Here is a 21,283-nt window from a genome sequence, read left to right on the forward strand (position 1 = left end):
TAAATACTGCAAATAACTTTATAATTTCATTGAGGAAAAAAATTGAAAATAAAAAAGTGATGTCATTGACATTAGTGAAATACTATTGAATATTTTTAATAGAAATCCATACTTGTTATCAGAGGAGGAAGATGACGATGTTGATGGTGACATCACTGTTGAAAAAAATGAAACTGAAGCACCAAAAGGAAAAAAGAAAAAGCAAAAGAATAAACAGCTGCAGAAGCCTCAAAAAAATAGGCCATTACTTGTTGATGTTGATCTCAGCTTGTCAGCATATGCCAATGCCAAAAAGTAAGTGTTAAGTATGAATTGTAAGTAAAATATCTGCAATAAATCAGGATAATCAGGATAATATATGTATATATATTACGTATGTATGTGCTTTGGGGTGAAAACACTTTTTAAAATCTTTGTGCATTATACAACTTTGTTTTCAAAACATACAAAACAAAGTTGCATAATGCACAAAATTTGTTCCATATGATTTGAATGTGTAAAATTAGAAGTAACAAAAATAGAAAGCTAAAGAATAGCTTAATTTTACTTAAAATTTTAATAGTTTAATTTTACTTAAAATTAAGAGAAATGCATTTTTCTAGATACTATGATCACAAGAGGTATGCTGCTAAGAAAACACAAAAGACCGTTGAAGCTGCTGAGAAGGTACTATTTCTTAGAGTGAATGTGAATTGTTTTTTCTCTGCTTTAAATGAGTGGCTTTAATTATTTCGTTTAAATGAGGTTTTCTAATTCAGAAATAACTTTCAAACTTAATTTTGCTGTAATTATATGTATTTCCAGTGTTTATTTTCTTCCCCAAACCTGCTCCTTCCCCAGTCTTCCCCATGCTATAAATAGCACCTTCCTTTTTCCCTTTGCTTGAGTTAAAAGTATTGGAGTCATCCTAGGCTTTTCTCTCATACATTATATCCAGTCCATCAGCAAATCCTTGTAGGTCTTTTGTAGAGTATAACCGGAATCTGACCACTTCTCAATAATCCCGGCCCCCGTCATTTCTGTTCACACAGACTGTAACAGTAGCCTCTTCTTGGGTCTCTGCCTTCTACCCTTCCCCCCCTACAGTCTGTTCTTCAAACAGTAGCCATAGTGATCCTTTTAAATAAAAAATGAAGTTATTTCTCTTTGTTCAAAATCCATTTGCTTCCCATCTTATCAAGACACGTCAAAGCCCTTCTCCTGTCCTGTAAGGTCCTACCTGATCCACTCCCCTCCAGTTTAATCACCTGCATTCCTCTTGCTACATTCTTTTCAGCGACACTGGGATCTTAGGTGTTCCTGTAACAGTGATGCATGCTGCCTTCTCGGGGCATTTGTGTTTGTTGCTCTTTCTACAGAGAATGTTTTTCCCTTAAAGTTTCCATGGTTTGATCCTTCCATTCATTGGCATGTCTACTAAAATGAGACTTTATCAGAGAGGCCTTTCTTTAAAAAAAATTTTTTTTGATGTTTAAAAAAATTTTTTTTAATGTTTATTTATTTTTGAGAGAGAGAGAGAGAGAGAGAGAGCTTGAGTGGGAGAGGGGCAGAGGGAGAGGGAGACACAGAATCTAAAGCAGGCTCCAGGCTCTGAGCTATCAGCACAGAGCCTGATGCAGGCTCGAATGCACAAATGGTGAGAGCATGACCTGAGCTGAAGTCAGACACTTAACCGACTGAGCCACCCAGGTGCCCCTTTTCTTGATGTTATTATTTATTTTTGAGACAGAGAAAGTACGAGCTGGGGAGGGGCAGAGAGAGTAGGAGACAGGAACCAAAGCCGGTTCAGAGCTGATAGCAGAGAGCCCAATGTGGGGCTTGAACTCACGAGCCACAGGATCATGACTTGCGCCAAAGTCAGACACTTAGCCAACTGAGCCACCCAGATGCCCCAGACAGGCCTTTTTGACCATATTTACTAAAAGTAGTACTACTTAGTAAGCTTAGTTGGTTAAGGGGCCAACTCTTGATTCCGCTTAGGTCATGATTTCATGGTTCATGAGTTTGAGCCCTGCATCAGGCTCTGCACTGGCAGCATGGAACCTGCTTGGGATTCTCTCTCTCCCTCTCTCTGCCCCTCCCCTGCTGGTGTCCTCTCTCTCTCTCTCTCTCTCTCTCAAATAAACATTAAAAAAAGAATAGTAGTACCCTCAACCACTCCCTCTTATTCTGCTTTATTTTTCTTCTTAAAAAACACCCCTCCCAACATATGTTGATCTTTCCTCTAGAATGTAGATTGTATGAAAGTAAGATCTTTGTTTTGTTCATTGCTTTGTCCCAGCCCCTAGAATATTGCCTTGAACATAGTAACATTAATATCTGTTAAATAAGGGGTGCCTGGGAGTCTCAGTTGGTTAAGCATCTGACTTTGGTCCAACTTCGTGTCAGTTCATGATCTCATAGTTGGTGAGTTTGAGCCTGGCATGGGGCTCTCTGCTGTCAGCACAGAGCCTGCTTCAGATCCTCTGTCCACCACCCTCCCCCCCCAACCCCTCCTTCACTTGCCCATGCACGCTCTCTCTCAAAAATAAATAAACATTAAAAATATGTGTATCTGTTAAATGAGTAGCCCTCATGACTTGTCTTCTATCTCTCTCTCTCCAACCTCATTTCTTGACATTTTACTGTGTAATCACTACTTTCTTGGTGAAGTTGGCCTTTTCTTTTTGCTTATAGTGCTCTTCCTATTCTTTGCCTTGATAATTCCATTTACCCTTCAGACTTCAGCCTAAATGCCATTTCCTTAGAAATACCTTCTTTGACCATAAGCATTTATAAGTTAGGTTCTCTTGTTATATTCTCATAGCATCCTTAGAAGCACTTAACATGTTTATTTGAATGATTATGTGTTTGATATTCATGTCTTCTCCTCGACCCTCTAGTAGGGTGAGAGTGAGAACTTCCTCTTATTCACTATTGTGTCCCAGCATCTAGCCCAGAACCTATCGTATGACAGATACTCAGTATCTGTTAACAAATGAAACTTTTTAAAATTTGTAGGTCTTGAGCAAATATTTGTATACATTAACCTTTGACTTAAATTATTTTAATATTTAAGGCACAAATCTTTATTTTGTGTGTATATGGTGTATGTATGTAAATAGTTGCCATTTTGTGATGTTTAAAAATAATTTGTCTTATTTACTTAGTGTTATTTAAATACATTGTCAACAAATTATTTAAAAACTTTTTCCTTATAAATAGGCATTTAAATCAGCAGAAAAAAAAACAAAGCAAACGTTAAAAGAAGTCCAAACAGTTACCTCTATTCAGAAAGCAAGAAAAGTATACTGGTAAGTGTTCTACCTTTTAAAAATATAGTTTTTTTGTTTTTTAATTAAAATTATACATGTACATTGTTTAGAAAAATCAAGCAGTTCTACAAAGCTTGTTGCAAAAACCAGTAGCCTTGCAGTATTTTACCCCTAGTCCTGTTGCCTCTTCCCTTATGGAAACTATTTTTAGCTCTTTTAGCTAATTGTTTTGGTATTTACCTCCTTTCCTCTTAGTAATGTGCTTATATTGCTGCTTCTTGGTATTTCTGTTTTATACTCTGTCAATGACTTCCCACTATGGAAGATGAAGATTTTATTCTTTCCATTTGGTGCTCCATTACACAGATACACACCAGCCAGCCTCCCAGTAAAGGGACATAAATTTGTCAAGGTAGATATCCAGCATTAATATACAGTAATATTTTATTGTAGTCACAGCTGAGTCATATAACACTGTTTCTTTTCCTTCCCTGCTCAGCTTTTTGTCTTCGTGAAGGTGGTAATTGTCTTGTTTCATTTACCTTCCTCTTCCAGGTGTGTTCAGACACATTGGAATTCTATCCGTATCTTGCAGAAGTCTCTCCTGAGATTTTGGCCTACTTTGTTCTAAATTGGTTACCCTAAAGATCTTAAGATTTCATTTTATTTTATTCTGGAAGTTCTCTTTACCTTTCTCTGTGTTGGATTCTCTGTCCTGAATCTCCTACTTCTTTTCTTAGTTGATGGAATGTGTACTCTAGAAGCTACATAAGAAGGCATGTATAGGATGTAAAGCTTCTGAAGTTTTTGATATGTAAAAAAAAAATTGTTTTATTTAATTGTGTGGCTGATAGAATTCTGATTTGAAAAGGTTTAAAGTCATTGTTCATTGCATTAGCTTTCAAATTTGATCTTCAGAAGTCTGATGTCATTTTGATAGTTTATATTTTATTGAAAATTTGTTTTTGCCTTTCTGTAAACTTGTAGATCTTAATTTTTTTCCTCTCAGTTTTCCAAATTTTCACAATGATGTAGGTTGGCGAGGATGTTTTAATCTATTAGGCTGAATACTCTGAGTCTCTTAATTTGGAATCTTTCAGTTCTGATAAATTTTCTTGAAATATTTCTTACGGATTTTTTTTTTTTTTGGTTTGTTTTCTTCTGGAAGTCTTATTTATTAAATATGGAACTCCTTGGGGGCGCCTGGGTGGCTCAGTCAAATTAAGCATCCAAATTTGGCTCACAGTGTGATCTCGCGGTTTGTGAGTTCGAGCCCTTCGCCGGGCTCTGTGCTGATAGCTCAGAGCCTGGAGCCTGCTTCAGATTCTGTCTCCCTCTCTCTCTACCCCAACTCCACTTGGCTCTCACTGTCTCTCTCTCAAAAATAAATAAACATAAAAAAAAATTTTAATATGGGACTCCTTGGATGGTCCTCCAATTTTTTTGCATTTTCTATTTTTCAACTTTTAATCCTTTTGTTCTATATTCTGAGAGATTTCCTTTATCTTTCAGTCCTTCCACTGAATTTTTAAGTGTTTTTGTTTTTTTGTTACTTTTTAAAAACTTTTGCTCAAGTTCTTTATAATCAGAGTAGTTTTGATGTATTTTTATTTAAAAGTATTCTTTTCTTGCTGGTTTTTGGTTTGTTTTTTATGTTTATTTATTTTTGAGAGAGAGAGTGAAAGAGTGCAAGCAGGGGAGGGGCAGAGAGAGAAAGGGAGGCACAGAATCTGAAACAGGCTGCAGGCTCTGAGCTGTCAGCACAGAGCCTGATGCAGGGCTCGAACCCATGAACCGCGAGATCATGACCTCACCTGAAGTCGGACGCTAAGCCAACTGAGCCACCAGGCACCCCTTGGTTTTTTGTTTGTTTTTTTTAATATTCTTTTATTTGTTGGGTTTGTCTTCAGCTTTTGTTAAGGACGTTTATTACTGTCTTGTGATCCTTAATTGTCTGTTCGTATTGTCTGTTCACATTTTATAGTAGAGCATGAAAATGCCCATTGGAAGTTCTCTGTGGGAGGTTAGGCTTATAAAATGATGTATGGGGGCTATTTTGTGTGGAATTCTCACTGTGTTTAGCTTTTTTCCTCCTCAGCTGGTCTCATTTTTCAGGAAAGGTGTTTTTTATTTTTTGTTTTTTGTTTTTTGTTTTTCCCCTGCTTGGAAAGTGAAGAGCTGGTTGTCAGCATTTTGGAAGCCCAATGGGAATAATAGGTTGCAGAGGCTTAGTACCCAGTAATTCATACATTTACCTAATTGCTGTTTTACATATGTTTCTCCTACTTACAACTGTGCCACATTTCCCCTAATTTGAATATCCTTTTCGTACACTTTATAGAACATTAACTTCTGGCTTTCTGTTAGGATGTGGAAGGAGCAGCTACTACCATGTTCACAGCTGGAACTTTTTTCCTTTTTTTAACCCCAGCTTAACCTATTTCTAGCAGTACCTTGTGCTGTTTTTAAGTTTTTTATGGGTTACACAGTGTAGATTGATTTGTTTCTTGGCTTTTTCCATTGTCAGCCTGGGATTCAGCTTCTTGAGCCTGATCACTTGTCCCTTGGTTTTTCCATTTTTAAAAATTTTGTTGCTCTTCTCTCTCTTTCCTTTCTTTTTCCCACATCTCTATTGATGAATAGGATTGACTTGTAATTTTCATGTCTCAGAAGTTCTTGGGACACCTGGGTGGCTTAGTCAGTTAATAATAATCCAACTCTAGGGGCGCCTGGGTGGCGCAGTCGGTTAAGCGTCCGACTTCAGCCAGGTCACGATCTCGCGGTCCGTGAGTTCAAGCCCCGCGTCTGGCTCTGGGCTGATGGCTCAGAGCCTGGAGCCTGTTTCCGATTCTGTGTCTCCCTCTCTCTCTGCCCCTCCCCCGTTCATGCACTGTCTCTCTCTGTCCCAAAAATAAATAAACGTTGAAAAAAAAAAATTAAAAAAAAAAAAAAAATCCAACTCTTGATTTGGGCTCGGGTCATGATCTCATGGTTGTGAGACCCAGCTCTGCGTCAGGCTCTGCATTGGTAGCATGGAGCCTGCTTGGGATTCTGTCTCTCCCTGTCTCTCTGCCCCTCCCCTGCTTATGCTCTTCTTGCGCACGAGTGCGTTCTCTCTCAAAAATAAATAAACTTAAAAAAAAGAACCAGTTTTAACTGTTGATCTCCTCTATTATATCTGTGCTCTCTGTTTTATTATTTTTCTCTTTCTGTTTTTCTTTGAGATTCATTTGTATATCCCTTTATAATTTCTTGAGATGGAAATTTGGTATATTGCTTTTTTTCTCCCAGCTTCTCTTCTTTTCTGATAAGTATTTAAGGCAGAAAGTTTCCCTTTAAATCTGGCTTTAACTGTATCTAAAAAGTTTTGTTATATACTATTTTCATTATCTTTCATGTCAAAATGTGTTCTAATTTACATTGTGATTTCTTCACCCATGCCTTATTTAAAAGTAGTGTTTATTAATTTCCAAACCTATGAAGATTTTTGGTTATATTTTTGTCATTGCTTTCTAGCTTAATTTGCATAATGTTCAGAGATAGCATTCTGAATTATCTCAACCCTTTGACATATGTTGTTGAAACTTGCTTCATGGTCCAGCATATTTATGGTCCACTTTATTTACAAATGTTTCATATATAGTTTAAAAGAGTGTTTGTTGTATAGTTGTTGAGTGCATCTCTCTAAATATTAATTAGATCACATCCATCAATCATGTTTTTCAAATCTTTAGCATCTTTACTAATTTTTTAAAAAAGTGTTTATTTATTTTGAGAGAGAGAGTGTGAGAGCTGAGAGAGGGAAAGAGAATCCCAAGCAGGCTGCATGATGTCAGCACAGAGTCGAAAATCAAGAGTTAGACATTTAACCAACTGAGCCATCCAGCCGCCCCGACTAATTCTTTTTTTAGTGATTGTTTTCTTAATTACTGAGAGTTTTGTTAAAAATCACATAATTGTGGGGTGCCTCAGTGGCTCAGTTGGTTAAGCGTCCAGCTTTGGCTCAGGTCATGATCTCACGGTTCACGAGTTTAAGACCCATTTGAACTGTGCTAATAGCTCAGAGCCTGGAGCCTGCTTCAGATTCTGTGTCTCCCACTCTTTCTGCCCCTCCCCCGCTCATACTTGGTCTCTCTCTCTCAAAAAAAAAAAAAAACTTAAAAAAAAAATTTTTTAAATAAATAAGGGCACCTGGGTGGCTCAGTCAGTTAAATGTCCGACTTCAGCTCAGGTCATGATGTCATGGTTCATGAGTTCCAGCCCCGTGTAGGGCTCTGTGCTGACAGCTCAGAGCCTGGAGCTTGCCTCGGATTCTGTGTCTCCCTCTCTCTCTGCCCCTCCCCTACTCATGCTGTCTCTCTCCCTCTCTCAAAAAATAAATAAACATTAAAAAAATTATTTTTTAATAAATAAAAGATCATATACTTGTGCACTTGTGTCATTCCCCTTTATTTCAGCCATTTTTTGCTTTATATATATGAGGCAGTATAAATACAAAGCTGTATGTCTTCCTGCAGAATTGAGCCTTTTATTAACTGTAATCAGATGTTCCTTTAACTTCTAACTTCTTTTTCCCTTCTCTGTGAGATATTAAAACTACATCAACTTTCTTTTGGTTAGTGCTTGCATGATAAATCTTTTTCCATCATTCTATTTCAATCCTTTTATATCCTTATATTTTAATATTTTAAAGGAGTGTATATATCATTTTCCAGTCTGACAGTCTTTACATTTAATCTGGAGAACTGACTACATTTAATGCAATTTCTGATATATTTGGGTTTAAATCTATCCATTTTATTATTTGCTGTCTTTTTCTTTTTTTTTTTTTTTGAGATTATTTATTTTGAGAGAGAGAGAGAGAGAGAGAGATAGGGGAGGGGCAGAGAGAGAGAGGGAGAGAGAATCCCAAGCAGGCTCCTTGCAGTAAGCATGTAACCAATGCAGGGCTCAAACTCCTGAACCATGAGATCATGACCTGAGCTGAAACCAAGAGTCTGACCCTTAATCGACTAAGCCACCCAGGCGCCCCTATTGTTTGCTTTCTATTTTGTTCTTTATTCTTTGTCTTTTTGCCTCCTCCTGATTTTTTTTTTCCTGTTATATTCCTTTACTAAAATAATTAGAAATACATCCTTATGTTTCTCATTGTACTTGTGCATTTATGTTGTTTTAGAAACCTCTCTACCATCAATAGAAGAATTGTTAAATAAGTATAGTACATCCATTCAACAATGAAGATGACTTTTTTAAGATTTTAAGTAATGTTGGGGCGCCTGGGTGGCTGAGTCGGTTGAGCATCCAACTTCGGCTCAGGTCATGATCTTACAGTTTGTGGGTTCGAGCCCTGCATCAGGCTCTGCGCTGACAGCTTACTTAGAGCCTGCAGCCTGCTTCGGATTCTGTGTCTTCTCTCTCTCTCTCTGCGCCTCCCCGGCTCATGCTCTGTCTCTCGAAAATAAATAAATGTTAAAAAAAATTTTTTTAAGAAAATAAAAAAAAAAGATTTTAAGTAATGTCTATACCCGGTGTGGAACTCGAACCCACAACCCCGAGATCAAGAGTCGTATGCTTCATCAACTGAGCCAGCTAGGTGCTCCAAGAAAACATTTTTAAGTGAAAAAAAGAAAGCAGTTTGCAGAATAGTGTGTGTTGTGTTTAAACGAAAAGGTTTAGAATAAGCATTTTTTAAAGCTTTTATATATATAAAGAAACTCTGGAGAGGGATATACAGAAAGCTAGTAACAGTGGACTTCTGTTTGATATTGGTAATGAGAACTGAAAGGGGATGCAGGATCTTAAACTATACCTTTTTTGTCTGATTTAAAACATTTCTGAACCATGTATATGTATTAATAAAAAATCAGATGAGAAAACAGGAACACAATACATGTGCTATTATATATTTTGGGTGTTAAAAGGGAGTTTAATGCCAGTGCTTAATCTATCATTTTTAATCAGAAGTTTTTAAATTGTAGATTAAGTCAAAGAAATAGTCATATGTAATATAGAAAACATTTCTGTTCATCTCTATTTTGTCGTTTTGTAAATGTTATACAAATATATACTCTTTACTTTTTATCATGATGGTATGTATTAATCATGAAAACCAAATTACTTTTTCTTTTGAGAAAAGTTAGTTTTATAGAGCAAAAATTACCTTTAGAAGTATAAAAGTATAAAGAGTACCATATATGTAAGTATTCAGTTGATTCAGGACAGAGTGAGAAAACTTCTTTCTTGTGGCCTCAAAAGTTAGCCAGTGCCCCACTGAAAGAAAACTAAACCTAGGGACCATGTGACATTGTATGTTGTTGCTTTGTGTAATTCATTGTTATGTTATCCTTGAGTTTAAGAAGGGACTATATGAGAGGGAGATAAGGAGAGAACATATTTTCAAACATAGAATTTAATTACTTCTAAGACTTTTATAAGAATATCCTTGGCCAATTTGTATGATAAGATTTCAATAAAATTCAGTTTGATGCTTTAATAAATTAAACCATCAAGTTGTCTTAACCTACAAGGTAGGATAGCGTCTTGGAATTTTGTTTGCAAAAAGGATGTGAATTCAGGTGACTATAAAGCAAAAGAATGTTAACTTTTTTTCTTTCAATTTGGTAGGTTTGAGAAATTTCTGTGGTTCGTTAGCTCAGAGAACTATTTAATTATAGGTGGAAGAGATCAGCAACAGAATGAAATGATTGTGAAAAGATACTTGACAACAGGTAGGTAAGATTTAAAAAAAATATTTTTTAGGTAAGATAAAAATTTTAAAGAATTTTGTCATATAATTGGATCAATTATTTCAATATTAGATGTAGATTTTCATCTTCTATGACAGGTTTAATAGGTAGAAGGAGTTTATCCTGATGGTTTATGGTTTGTTGAATATGCATTTTGACACTTAATCTTCACTTTAAGTGAATATTCCTAAAGTAGTAATGGTGAGCGAATCTGCAGTGTTGGACTTTTGATTCTCTTCTACATTATAACAAAATAGCTTTCAGTCCTCCAAAGTTAGTGTGGATCAAATTTTTAAAGGCTTGTTTTTTTAGTGCAGAAGTTTGTAACTTTTTTTTCCATATTTAGAAAAAGAACTTGAGCCCTGTGGTGTATGTAAGTCTTCTCATTTATTTTTCTTTGCTGATAACAGCCACCTCGCTGTGGCTGAACCTTCGGTGTGGGTATCAGAAACCAATAATCAGAACTAATCTGATATCCACTGCAGATCCCAGACCAGAAAAGAAAGCAGCAGGGATCATGGTATTCCATGGTGCTTAGGGCATGGTCTCTCTCTTCTGTAGCTTTGTTCTCTGTGAGCTCAGCTTGTGTTGGGGCAGTATGAGTTTTTCTCTTCTTTGAGTTTCAAATCCCAGACGAACTGTTGGGGCAAGCAATGGCTGCTCATTTTACTTGTTAGGAACTTTGCTTTTTCCTTAACAAAAGAGGAAAGATCTCATTCCTGCATTTGTTTGTTCATTTGTTTATTCATTGGTAGCACACACATAGAATACAACTCACAGTTCTCACTGTGGCTTACAAGCCTCCTGGCTTCTTTCCTTCTTCATTTCTTACCATTCTTCCCTTAGTCTGACCTCTTGACTGCTCATCATACATGTCAAATATCCATGGTCCTTAGGACCTTTACATTTGCTAGATGACTCATCTCTCACCCTCCAGCAAGCTGGCCTAGACTTGCTTACACGGTAACTCAGCAAGTTTCTGAGAGAAAGGGAGGAAGCACATAAGGCCTATTAAGACCTAGGTTGAGAACTGGCACTTGGTCACAGCTGCTATATTCTGGCTAAGGCAGATCACAGGGCAGGTCCAAATTCGAGAGATTGGGAAGTGACTCCACTTGATGGGAGAAGCTTCAGGGTCACAGAGCAAAGAGGTATGGCTAACAAGGGAGAGAGGAACTGACCATTTTAGTAATCTGCCATATTACCATTGCTGTTTCCTATAAGGAGGACTATGAGAGATCTCCTAGGGGTGGGAAATGGACTTTATATGCCTTCTTATCCCCTTTGGATTTTGAACCCATTAAAACCATTAAAAAGAAAAAAAAAAAAAAAGGAACAGGACTTAAAGTATTATTTCTCATTTGTCTTTAAGGGGACATTTATGTACATGCTGATCTTCATGGAGCTACTAGCTGTGTAATTAAGAATCCAACAGGTAATATATTTCTCTTTATTATTCAAAACTTTATTTATTCTCTTTATTATTCCAAACTTTAATTCAAAACTTATTATATGACAAAATTTGTTAATAGAGTTAAAGGACACTTTATTATGATAAAAGGGTCAATTCATCAACATATTTATAACTATTATAAATATATGCGCACCCAACAACAGAGCCCTAGAATACCCTTCAAGTAAAGTCTGACAGAATCAGAGAGAGAAATAGTTCAGCAATAATATTTCAGGACTTTAATACCTAACTTTAAGTCATGGATATAATAATTAGATACAAGATTGACTAGGAAATAGAAGATATGAACAAATAATTTAAGTTAACTAGACTTAATATAAATCTCTGATATCCTCACCTGACAACAGTAGGCTAATTCTTAAGTGCACCTAGTATGTTCTCCAGACTAAACCACATGATAGTCTAGAAGACAAGTCTTAATAAATTTAAAACTACTAAAATCATACAAAGTAAGTTTTCTGACCATAATGGAGTGAAATTAGAAATCACTACTAGAGGAAAATTTGGAAAATTCACAAATGTGTGGAAATTAAACACAGTCATAAATAACCAGTGTCAAAGAGAAAATCATAGGGGGGTGTTAGAAAATACTTTGAGATGAGTGAAATGAAACACAGTATATCAAAATGATAGGAGATGCAATTAAAGCAGTGCTTAGAAGTTTATAGCTGTAATGTTTATAAAAAGAGGAAACATTTCAAATCATTAACAAAACTGTAACATTAAGATCTAGAAAAAGAAAAGCATAGAACCCATAGTAAGGGACAGAAGGAATTAATAAAGATTAGAGTGGAAACAAATGCAACAGAATAGAAGAACAATAGAGAAGATCAGTGAAACCAAACTTGTTTTTTTAAAAAAGGTCAACAAAATTAATAAAACTTTTACTGGACTGACCAAAAAAATAAGAGAAGATTCAAATTCCTAAAATTGGGAACACAAGAGGGGAAATTACTACCAACTTTGCAGAAATCAAGAAGATTAAAAGAAAAAGTGCCCTAGCTGCTTCTTATAAAACACCATTTTAGCAATACTTGTGTAGTATTCTGGGTGGCGAACGTGCAGTAAGACAGCAGAATGAAGTCCTGTCATAAAGAAATGGCTTCTTTAAATGAAGAATGAACTTTTCACTGTGATAAACATTAGTCACATCTCTAGTCTGTGTCTGGAGCATTTATTAAATAACTTTAGAAGTTACATTTGCTGGGGCGCCTGGGCGGCTCAGTCGGTTAAGCGTCCGACTTCGGCTCAGGTCATGATCTCACGGTCCGTGAGTTCGAGCCCCGCGTCGGGCTCTGTGCTGACAGCTCAGAACCTGGAGCCTGTTTCAGATTCTGTGTCTCCCTCTCTCTCTGCCCCTCCCCTGTTCATGCTCTGTCTCTCTCTGTCTCAAAAATAAATAAACATAAATAAATAAATAATAAATAAATAAATAAAGAAGTTACATTTGCTGAGGGGGAAAAGGATTGTGAGGGCATGCTACCTACAGTTGTAGGGCAACAAATTAGATAACTTGGATGAGATGGACACATTCCTAGAAAGATACAAACTAGCTAAACTGACTCAAGGAGAAATAGAAAATCAAACAAACCTATAACAAGTAAAGAGATTGAAATAGTAATTTAAAAAAATTAAAAAAAAACAAAAACAAAAAACAACACTGCTCAGGACCAGGTAGCTTCACTGGCAAATTCTACCAAACTTAAAGAAGATTGAACACCAGTGCTTCATAAACTCTTCCAAAAAATAGAAGAGATGGGAAAACTTCCTCACTCATTCTCTAAGCCCAGTATTACCCTCATAACAAAATCAAAGATGTCACAAGAATTGAAAACTACAGGCCAGTGTTGCTTATGAACACACACACAATTTCTCAACAAAATATTAAAAAACTGAATCCAGCAGCATATTAAAAGGATTGTACACTGTGACAAAGGGGTTTATCCCAGGAATAGTTGATTTAATGTATGAAAATCAATGTATTGATAGGTGAAGGACAAAAACCACGTGATCATCTCAATGATGCAGAAAAGGCTGTTGGCAATAATCCAACACATATTTGTGATAGAAACACTCAACAAACTAGGAATATGAGGGAACTCCTGAACTTGGTGAAGGATTTTTATGGAAAACCCAGAGCTAACATCATACTTGATGGTGAAAGACTGAAAAATTTCCCCTTAACATCCAGAACAAGACAAACATGTCTGTTGTTGTCCCTTTTTTTAAAAAATTTTTAAAAATAATCTTTTGATGCTTATTATTTATTTTTGAGAGAGAGAGAGAGCGAGAGAGACACACAGCAAAAGTGGGGGAGGGGCAGAGAGAGCGAGACATAGAATCTGAAGCAGGCTCCAGGCTCTGAGCTGTCAGCACAGAGTCCGATGCGGGGCTCGAACTCAAGAACCATGAGATCTTGACCTGAGCTGAAGTCAAACACTTAACCTCCTGAGCCACCAGGTGCTCCTATCCTTGTTACTTCTATTCAACCTTGTATGGATGTTCTAAGTAGACAGGCAATAAAAAGAAATAAAAAATATCCACATTGGTAAAGACCAAGTAAAACTATTTCCATTTGCAGATGACATGATCTTATATGTTTAAAACCTCAAGGAATTCCCCCAAAATTATTAGTTAATAACTTTACAAATGTTCAGGATACATTTGTATGATATATAAAAAGTCAGTTGTATTTCTATGCACTCACAATGAACGGTACTAAAGTAAACTAATAAAACATCCATTTATAATAGCATTAAAAAAATATGAATAAATTCACCAAAAAGAAGTTGCAAGATATACACCCCAAATATAAAAAACATCATTGAAAGAAATTAAAGAAGACTTAAGTGGAAAGACTTTCAGTGTTTATGGATTGGAAGTCTTAATATTTTTCTGATGGCAGTACTTCCCATATTAGTCTCCAGATTTGATGTAATCTGTCAAAATTCCAGCTTCCTTTTTTTTTTTTTTTTAAACAAAGATTGATGAGTTGATCCTAAAATTCACATGAAAATGCAAAGGACCCAGGTCAGCAAAATCATGTTTAAAATGAAGAACAAAATTGGAGGACTCAAACCTCTTGATTTCAAAACCTCCTGTAAAGCAACAGTAATAAAGACAGCAAGGTGTATGAGGAAGGACTGATAAATCGTTGAAGCGAATTGAGAGTTCTCATTTATAGTCTGTAGACTTTGCACAAGGGTATGAAAGCCATTCAATGGGGATAGATAGAATACTGTTTTCAAAAAGTGGTGCTTGGACTAATATCCATGTACAAAAGAATAAAGTTAGACCCCTGCTTCACACCATTTATTAAAATTAAATGCATCAAAGACGTAAGCTTAAAAGCTAATACTATAAAACTGTTATTACAGTAAGGCATAAATCTCATAATGAATCAGGAAGTCATTTCTTAGATAAGACATCAAAAGCATAAGTAACCAAAGAAAAACAGATTAATTAGACAAATCAAAATTAAAAACCTTAATTCAAAGACGCTATTAAGAAAATGAAAAGACGGTGGGGGGAGAGGGGGGTGGTGCCTGGGTGGCTCAGTTGGTTAAGTGCCAGACTTCAGCTCAGGTCATTATCTCATGGTTCATGGGTTTGGGCCCCACATTGGGCTTTGTGCTGACAGATCAGAGCCTGGAGCCTGCTTTGGATTCTGTGTCTCCCTCTCTCTCTGCTCCTCCCCCACTCATGCTGTGTCTCTCAAAAATGAATAAACGTTAAAAAAAAAATTGTTTTTAATTAACCATAAAATTTGTCACCCAGCAGTTCGACTCCTAGTTATATAGACAAACTGACCACACTAAACTTGTTTGCAGATATTCCTAACAGCATTATTTATAATAGCCAAGAAATAGAAACAACCCATATGTTCATCAGTTGATAATAAACAAGTTGTATATCCATTCAATGGAATATTATTCAGTCTTAAAAAGAGATGAAGTACTGATAATTGCTGTAACAGGGATGAGCCTTGAAAACATTATGCTAGGTGAAAGAAGGCAGACATATATGATTCCATTGATATGAAATTCCAAAATTGGCAAATCCATAAACACAAAGTGTGTTAATGATTGGCAGGGGCTGGGAAAATGGAGAATGACTATTTATGGATATAGGATTTCTTTGAGGGATAATGAAAATGTTCTGGAATTAGTGGTAATGGTTATGTAGCTTTATGAATATACTAAAGACCATTGGATTATATACTTTAAAAGGGTGAATTTTATGGTACATGAATTACATCCCAATTAAAAAGTATTTGAAATCTAATGGTAGGGATATATTATTAATATGCTCTTCATTTTGACAATTTAGGTGATTTATAGTAATTCTGGAAGAATTCAAACTTTGACTAGGCTTTTCTGGGTGATTCTTTCTGGAATGAAGTTAGAGTTATTGACATAAGTGAGAAGGCATTTCTTCTCTGATTTGTTTTATTTACTTAGACTGTTTAAAAACCTGCTTTGTAAATATATATTTGTAATTGTTATTTTTTTATCTGGCATAAAATATGCCAGTATAGTTAACATACAGTGTTCTGTAAGTTTCAGGTATACAATAGTGATTCACCAATTCTGTGTATTACTCAGTGCTCATTAAGATAAATGTGTATTCTTAATCCCCTTCACTTATTTCACCCATCCCCCCACCCAGCTCCCCTCTGGTAACCATCTGTTTGTTCTCTTTAGTTAAGAGTCTGTTTTTTGATGGACTCTTTTTTTTTCTTTTGTTCATTTGTTTCTTAAATTCCACATATGAGTAAAATTATATTGTATTTGTCTTTCTCTGACTTATTTTGCTTAGCACTGTACTCTATAGATCGATCCATCTATGTTGCAAATGGCAAGATTTTATTCTTGTTTATGACTGAGTAATATTTCAGTGTGTGTGTGTGTGTGTGTGTGTGTGTGTACACAACATCTTTATCTGTTCATCGATTGATGGATGCTTGGGTTGCTTCCATAATTTGGCTGTTGTAAATAATATTGAAATAAACATAGGGGTGCATATATCCTTTTGAATTAGTGTTTTCGTATTCTTTGGGTAAATACGCAGTAGTGCAATTATTGGATCATATGGTAGTTGTATTTTTAATTTTTTGAGCACCCTCCATACTTTTTTTCCACAGTGGCTGCACCAGTTTACATTCCCACTGACAGTATACAAGGGTTCCTTTTTTTCCACATCCTTGCCAACACTTGTCACTTCTTGTGTTTTTGATTTTAGCCATTCTGACAGGTGTGAGGTGATAGTCCATTGTGGTTTTTGATTTGCATTTCCCTGAATGTGAGTGATGTAAATATATTGTTAATAAAAATCATAACTTCATGTAATATTGAAATTAAAATGTGGTATCAGTATTTAAGATGTAAGAGGATCAAATCCATCATGTTGCATGTGATTTTCAGGTCTTGCTGTATAGAAACTCTATACTTGAATACTGAAGCATTGTGGTGTTTATATCACAGGAGAACCCATTCCGCCTCGGACCTTGACTGAAGCCGGCACAATGGCACTTTGCTACAGTGCTGCCTGGGATGCACGAGTTATCACTAGTGCTTGGTGGGTGTACCATCATCAGGTAATAAGGGCTGTGGTCCTTTTTCTTAATTTATTAAGAGCTATTGTGTACCAAATTTTGAGGGTATAGAAGTCAACAAGGCAAAGTACCTACTTTGATTGAGGTGACATTTTGGTGGTGGAGAAAAACACATACATAATGTCTGGTAACAAGTGCTATAACGTTTTTTCTTTAAAGCAGAGTAGGCACTAAAGAGTGATTGGGGCTACCATTTTGAAAGTAGTGTCAGGGAAGGCCTTTCTAGGAAAGTAAGATTTGAGCAGACACCTAAAGGAAGAGAATGATTTATGCAGTTATATAAGATGAAGAGTGTTCCTCTTCATCTTTGTTGGAATTTTCTGATCTCTCTTTGGCCCTTCCTGGAAAATAGTTATATCCAGTGTTTTTTATTCATTTCGCTTTAGTAATTGTCCTTCTTTGTCGTTATTGCTGTTATTTGATACTTCACTCCATATTTGACTTCATTTTCTGTTTCACATTTTCAATAATTGCAATTGATAATGATATATTACAGGGTCTTACAGCTATACAGCAAGATAAAGAGTTCATTACTATTATCCTCCCTTAGGTTCATCTTGTATCTATAGTCATTATTTTCTGCTTATACTATGATACTGTGTTTTCAGGAAATTAGTATCATTTCTGGTATTATATTTTCTACCTGTTATAAAAGTGGTTTTAATTCTTTCATTGAACAGGTTTTTTAATGGTGAAATTAGTGTGCTTTTAATCCCTCCAAAAACTATGACAAAGGTACTCTCAGATTTGGGGGTTTCGCAGATAACACACAATTTTTAAATACATCATTTTATTTCCTAAAATGAAAGGTTATTTTACTACCCCCAAAACAGTATCTTAGGAAAGGACTTTATTTAGTAAATATAGTTTGTTTTTTAATTTTTTTGTTTATTTTTGAGAGAGAGAGAGAGAGAGAGAGTGCATGCACACACATGTGGGGGAGGGGCAGAGAAAGAGACAGAATCTGAGGCAGGTTCCAGACTCTGAGCTGTCAGCACAGAACCTGATGCAGGATTCAAACTCACAAACCATGAGATCATGACCTGAGCCGAAGTCAAGTGCTTAATCGACTGAGCCACCCAGGCGGGCACCCCAGTATAGTTTTATTTTAGTAAATATAGTTTCATTAAACTTTTCTTATTTTTCCTATTATATCTCAAACCAGAGGAAATGTGTGAACAAGTTCTGCCTCTAATCCATGGCATTTGAAAATTATTGATGTAGTATATCCTTCATTATTTCTTTTCTTTGTTACTGCCAATGGTATTTCTGTCTTTGAAGAGATATTTCAGTATTGAGAATTTTTACTAAATCATAAACTTTTCAGGAGATGGTGCTATTTACTTAAATATGACTTTACTTTCTTGAGTGAAAAATTTAAAAACACGTGTCTTAAGACAACAGTATGATGTGGTATTGTGTTCCTCAGGTGTCTAAAACAGCACCAACTGGAGAATATTTGACAACAGGAAGCTTCATGATACGAGGTAATGATTATGGAGACCGGTTTGAGGACCATTACTTATTAATATTTTCAGAATAGAAATTATTATGATTTCATATATGAAATCTATTATTAAATAAGGAAAATTTTGTGCTGCTGTGGCAGATTTAGCATTTGTTATGTCATCTCCATAGATATTTTTCTTGACGAGGATGTGCTTTCATATAACATGACCTTTTTTTCTAAAAGATTATTCAGGGATTGACTAACCCAAAGATGAGAGCAAGCATTCATATTTTTTCTTTCTTAATTCCTGTTCCTATACATAATGCCAAATTCTCTGTTCCTTCATGACAGAGAAAAGACCAAATAAATGTGACCATTGGTGTCAGATAATTTGTAAGCATAAAATGGAAAAAAACAATTTTTAACATTTATGTTTATTATCTTTTATAGGAAAGAAGAATTTCCTTCCTCCCTCGTATCTAATGATGGGGTTTAGTTTTCTCTTTAAGGTATCCTTCAGCTTCTTTGTTAATGTTTTTTTAAATTTTCTTTAGTCTTACCTAAAGTTTCATCAGTGAAAAATAACTATTTCCATAGGTAGATGAGTCTTGTATTTGGAGACACCGGGGTGAAAGAAAAGTCAGAGTGCAGGATGAAGACATGGAAACATTGGCAAGTTGCACACGTGAACTCATATCAGAAGAAATGGAACAACTAGGTAGTTTACAGATTTTAATAAAGTAGCTTATAGTGTTACCTTTTGTCTAGTTTTGCTTCTGAATTCTTAGAAGATCGTATCTACTTTGGGATAATTGAAATTTCAAAAATACAGTTGCTGTCAATTTTACTGAATTTTGTTTTTGGAAATGTTAAACATACTTGTTCTAATGAATTATAAAGTATTTAATTGGACCATAACTACTATATAAACAAATGTAGTAAAACTTCGGTATTTAATGGGTCATATGTAAATGTGTTCAGCAAAGATAGACTCAGGTATTTGTGAATGAGCATTTACTTTGGATTTAATAATTAGAACTTATACAGAGATGAATTTATAATAAGTAGAATTTCTCATGTGAGACTTTGGCTTGATGTAATAATACATTTGCTTCAAGTAGAGAGCAACTGTGGTTGCTGGAATAAATTTACTCACCTACCTGAAGGAATAGGGAAAGTATGCCCACTGTTTTACTTTTACAGTTATTCTTTTTCCTAGGGTCATTCTTCTTTAGGAGTAATATTGTGGCTTCATTTATGACTACTGTTGTATCACAAGATTTTATTTTTTTGAATTTTCACAATGTTTCTGACACTGTACAAAGTTCTTTACGTTATTTTTATTTTTTTTGTTGTTGTTTAACATTTATTCATTTTTGAAAGGCAGAGAGAGACAGAGTGCGAATGGGGGAGGGGCAGAGAGAGAGGGAGATGCAGAAACAGAAGCAGGCTCCAGGCTTCGAGCTATCAGCACAGAGCCCAACGCGGGGCTCGAACTCATGGACTGCAAGATCATGACCTGAGCCGAAGTCGGCCACTTAACCGACTGAGCCACCCAGGCGCCCCTATTTACATTATTTTTAACTGAATTCTCACAACCGTCTTTGTCAGATGGTGATGGCATCTCCTTTTATTAGGGAGCCAATTAGGTAATATTATTACTAGACAGTGTTTCTTTTGCAAAGGTATGAATACCTTCTTGTGCCAATTATATTGCATGTATTGTCTCATTTCACTTCTCATGTGCAAATTACAGTAACAGCAGAATTTATGGAATTACTTTTCCTGTCCTCCTCTTTGGAAATACCTAACCAAGACAAGTTAAAGTGTTCGTTATAGAAATGGTTGCATTGTCCAAGATATTTATTGTGGTGTAAAGTATCTCGGAGAGCATTTATTCCAACCAGTTCATGATACAAGAGAATCCTTTTTTGTCTGAGTACCCTTTGGGGATGTGATCAGGCTTTTTTTTTTTTTTTTTTGGTGATGTCTTGGAGACACAGAGAATCAACAGAATATTATTGTTTTTGAAGTTTTCAAGGTAATCCTCTAGGTTTGTTATGGTGATAGCACTCTGACTTTTCTTAATGATGATTCTACAGACGGAGGTGACAGTAGCAGTGACGAAGATAAAGAGGAATCACACGAAACTCCTGTGGAAGTGGAGCTTATGAGTCAGGTTGACCAGGAGGATATCACTATTCACAGTGGTGGAGATGAGCTAAATGATGAAATAATTCAGGAAGAGAGCTCGGAAGATGAAGGAGAATCTGAAGAAGTGGTAAAAGATCAAGAACCTGTTGCTGAAATGATGGATGAAGGCGAAGACACATTAAATTATCCTGACACTACCATTGATTTGTCCCACCTTCAATCTCAAAGGTAATTAAAACCTGTTATAGCTGGGAATGATGGAAGAGTTAATCCTTACAAAGATAATAACATGATTGACTTCAGTACCTTTACCCTCCATTGTCCGACAGTCTTATTATCTTTTTACTGTTTGATTGGGGGGTAGATCTCTGTAAAGAAATTTCGAGGACCCAGTGTAGAAAAATACAGTAAATATGAAAATGGCCAAAGTAGGTCAAAATAGAAACAAGTAAATGAATATAAATGCTAATAATGTAAGAGAGGCAGTTCCATTAAAAAAAAAAATAGGTGTTTTAATCTTTAATGTCTTATTGATCATCAGGTAAACAGTAACATAGTTCTGAAAGCTCTATCACTGGAGTAATTAGGAAC

The 21,283-nt window shown here is 35.7% G+C and overlaps 1 protein-coding gene across 3 annotated transcripts in view; it reads left to right on the forward strand.

Annotated features, from left to right (window-relative positions):
• Nucleotides 1–21,283, forward strand: part of NEMF (nuclear export mediator factor) — a 53,574-nt gene that overhangs the window by 18,567 nt on the left and 13,724 nt on the right. For all 3 annotated transcript variants that reach the window (XM_047079708.1, XM_047079709.1, XM_047079710.1), the window contains 10 exons: nucleotides 103–294; nucleotides 603–666; nucleotides 3,205–3,293; nucleotides 9,879–9,982; nucleotides 11,373–11,435; nucleotides 16,958–17,070; nucleotides 18,518–18,575; nucleotides 18,989–19,047; nucleotides 19,136–19,256; nucleotides 20,641–20,920. In XM_047079708.1, the coding sequence (XP_046935664.1) occupies nucleotides 103–294; nucleotides 603–666; nucleotides 3,205–3,293; nucleotides 9,879–9,982; nucleotides 11,373–11,435; nucleotides 16,958–17,070; nucleotides 18,518–18,575; nucleotides 18,989–19,047; nucleotides 19,136–19,256; nucleotides 20,641–20,920 (1,143 nt within the window). The remainder of the gene's footprint in view (nucleotides 1–102; nucleotides 295–602; nucleotides 667–3,204; nucleotides 3,294–9,878; nucleotides 9,983–11,372; nucleotides 11,436–16,957; nucleotides 17,071–18,517; nucleotides 18,576–18,988; nucleotides 19,048–19,135; nucleotides 19,257–20,640; nucleotides 20,921–21,283) is intronic.

This window comes from Lynx rufus, unplaced genomic scaffold (genome assembly GCF_022079265.1).
Source record: "Lynx rufus isolate CCGP_SWC_20201006 ecotype Redwood Valley unplaced genomic scaffold, mLynRuf1.p SCAF_17, whole genome shotgun sequence".
NCBI classification, from domain to species: Eukaryota; Metazoa; Chordata; class Mammalia; order Carnivora; family Felidae; genus Lynx; species Lynx rufus.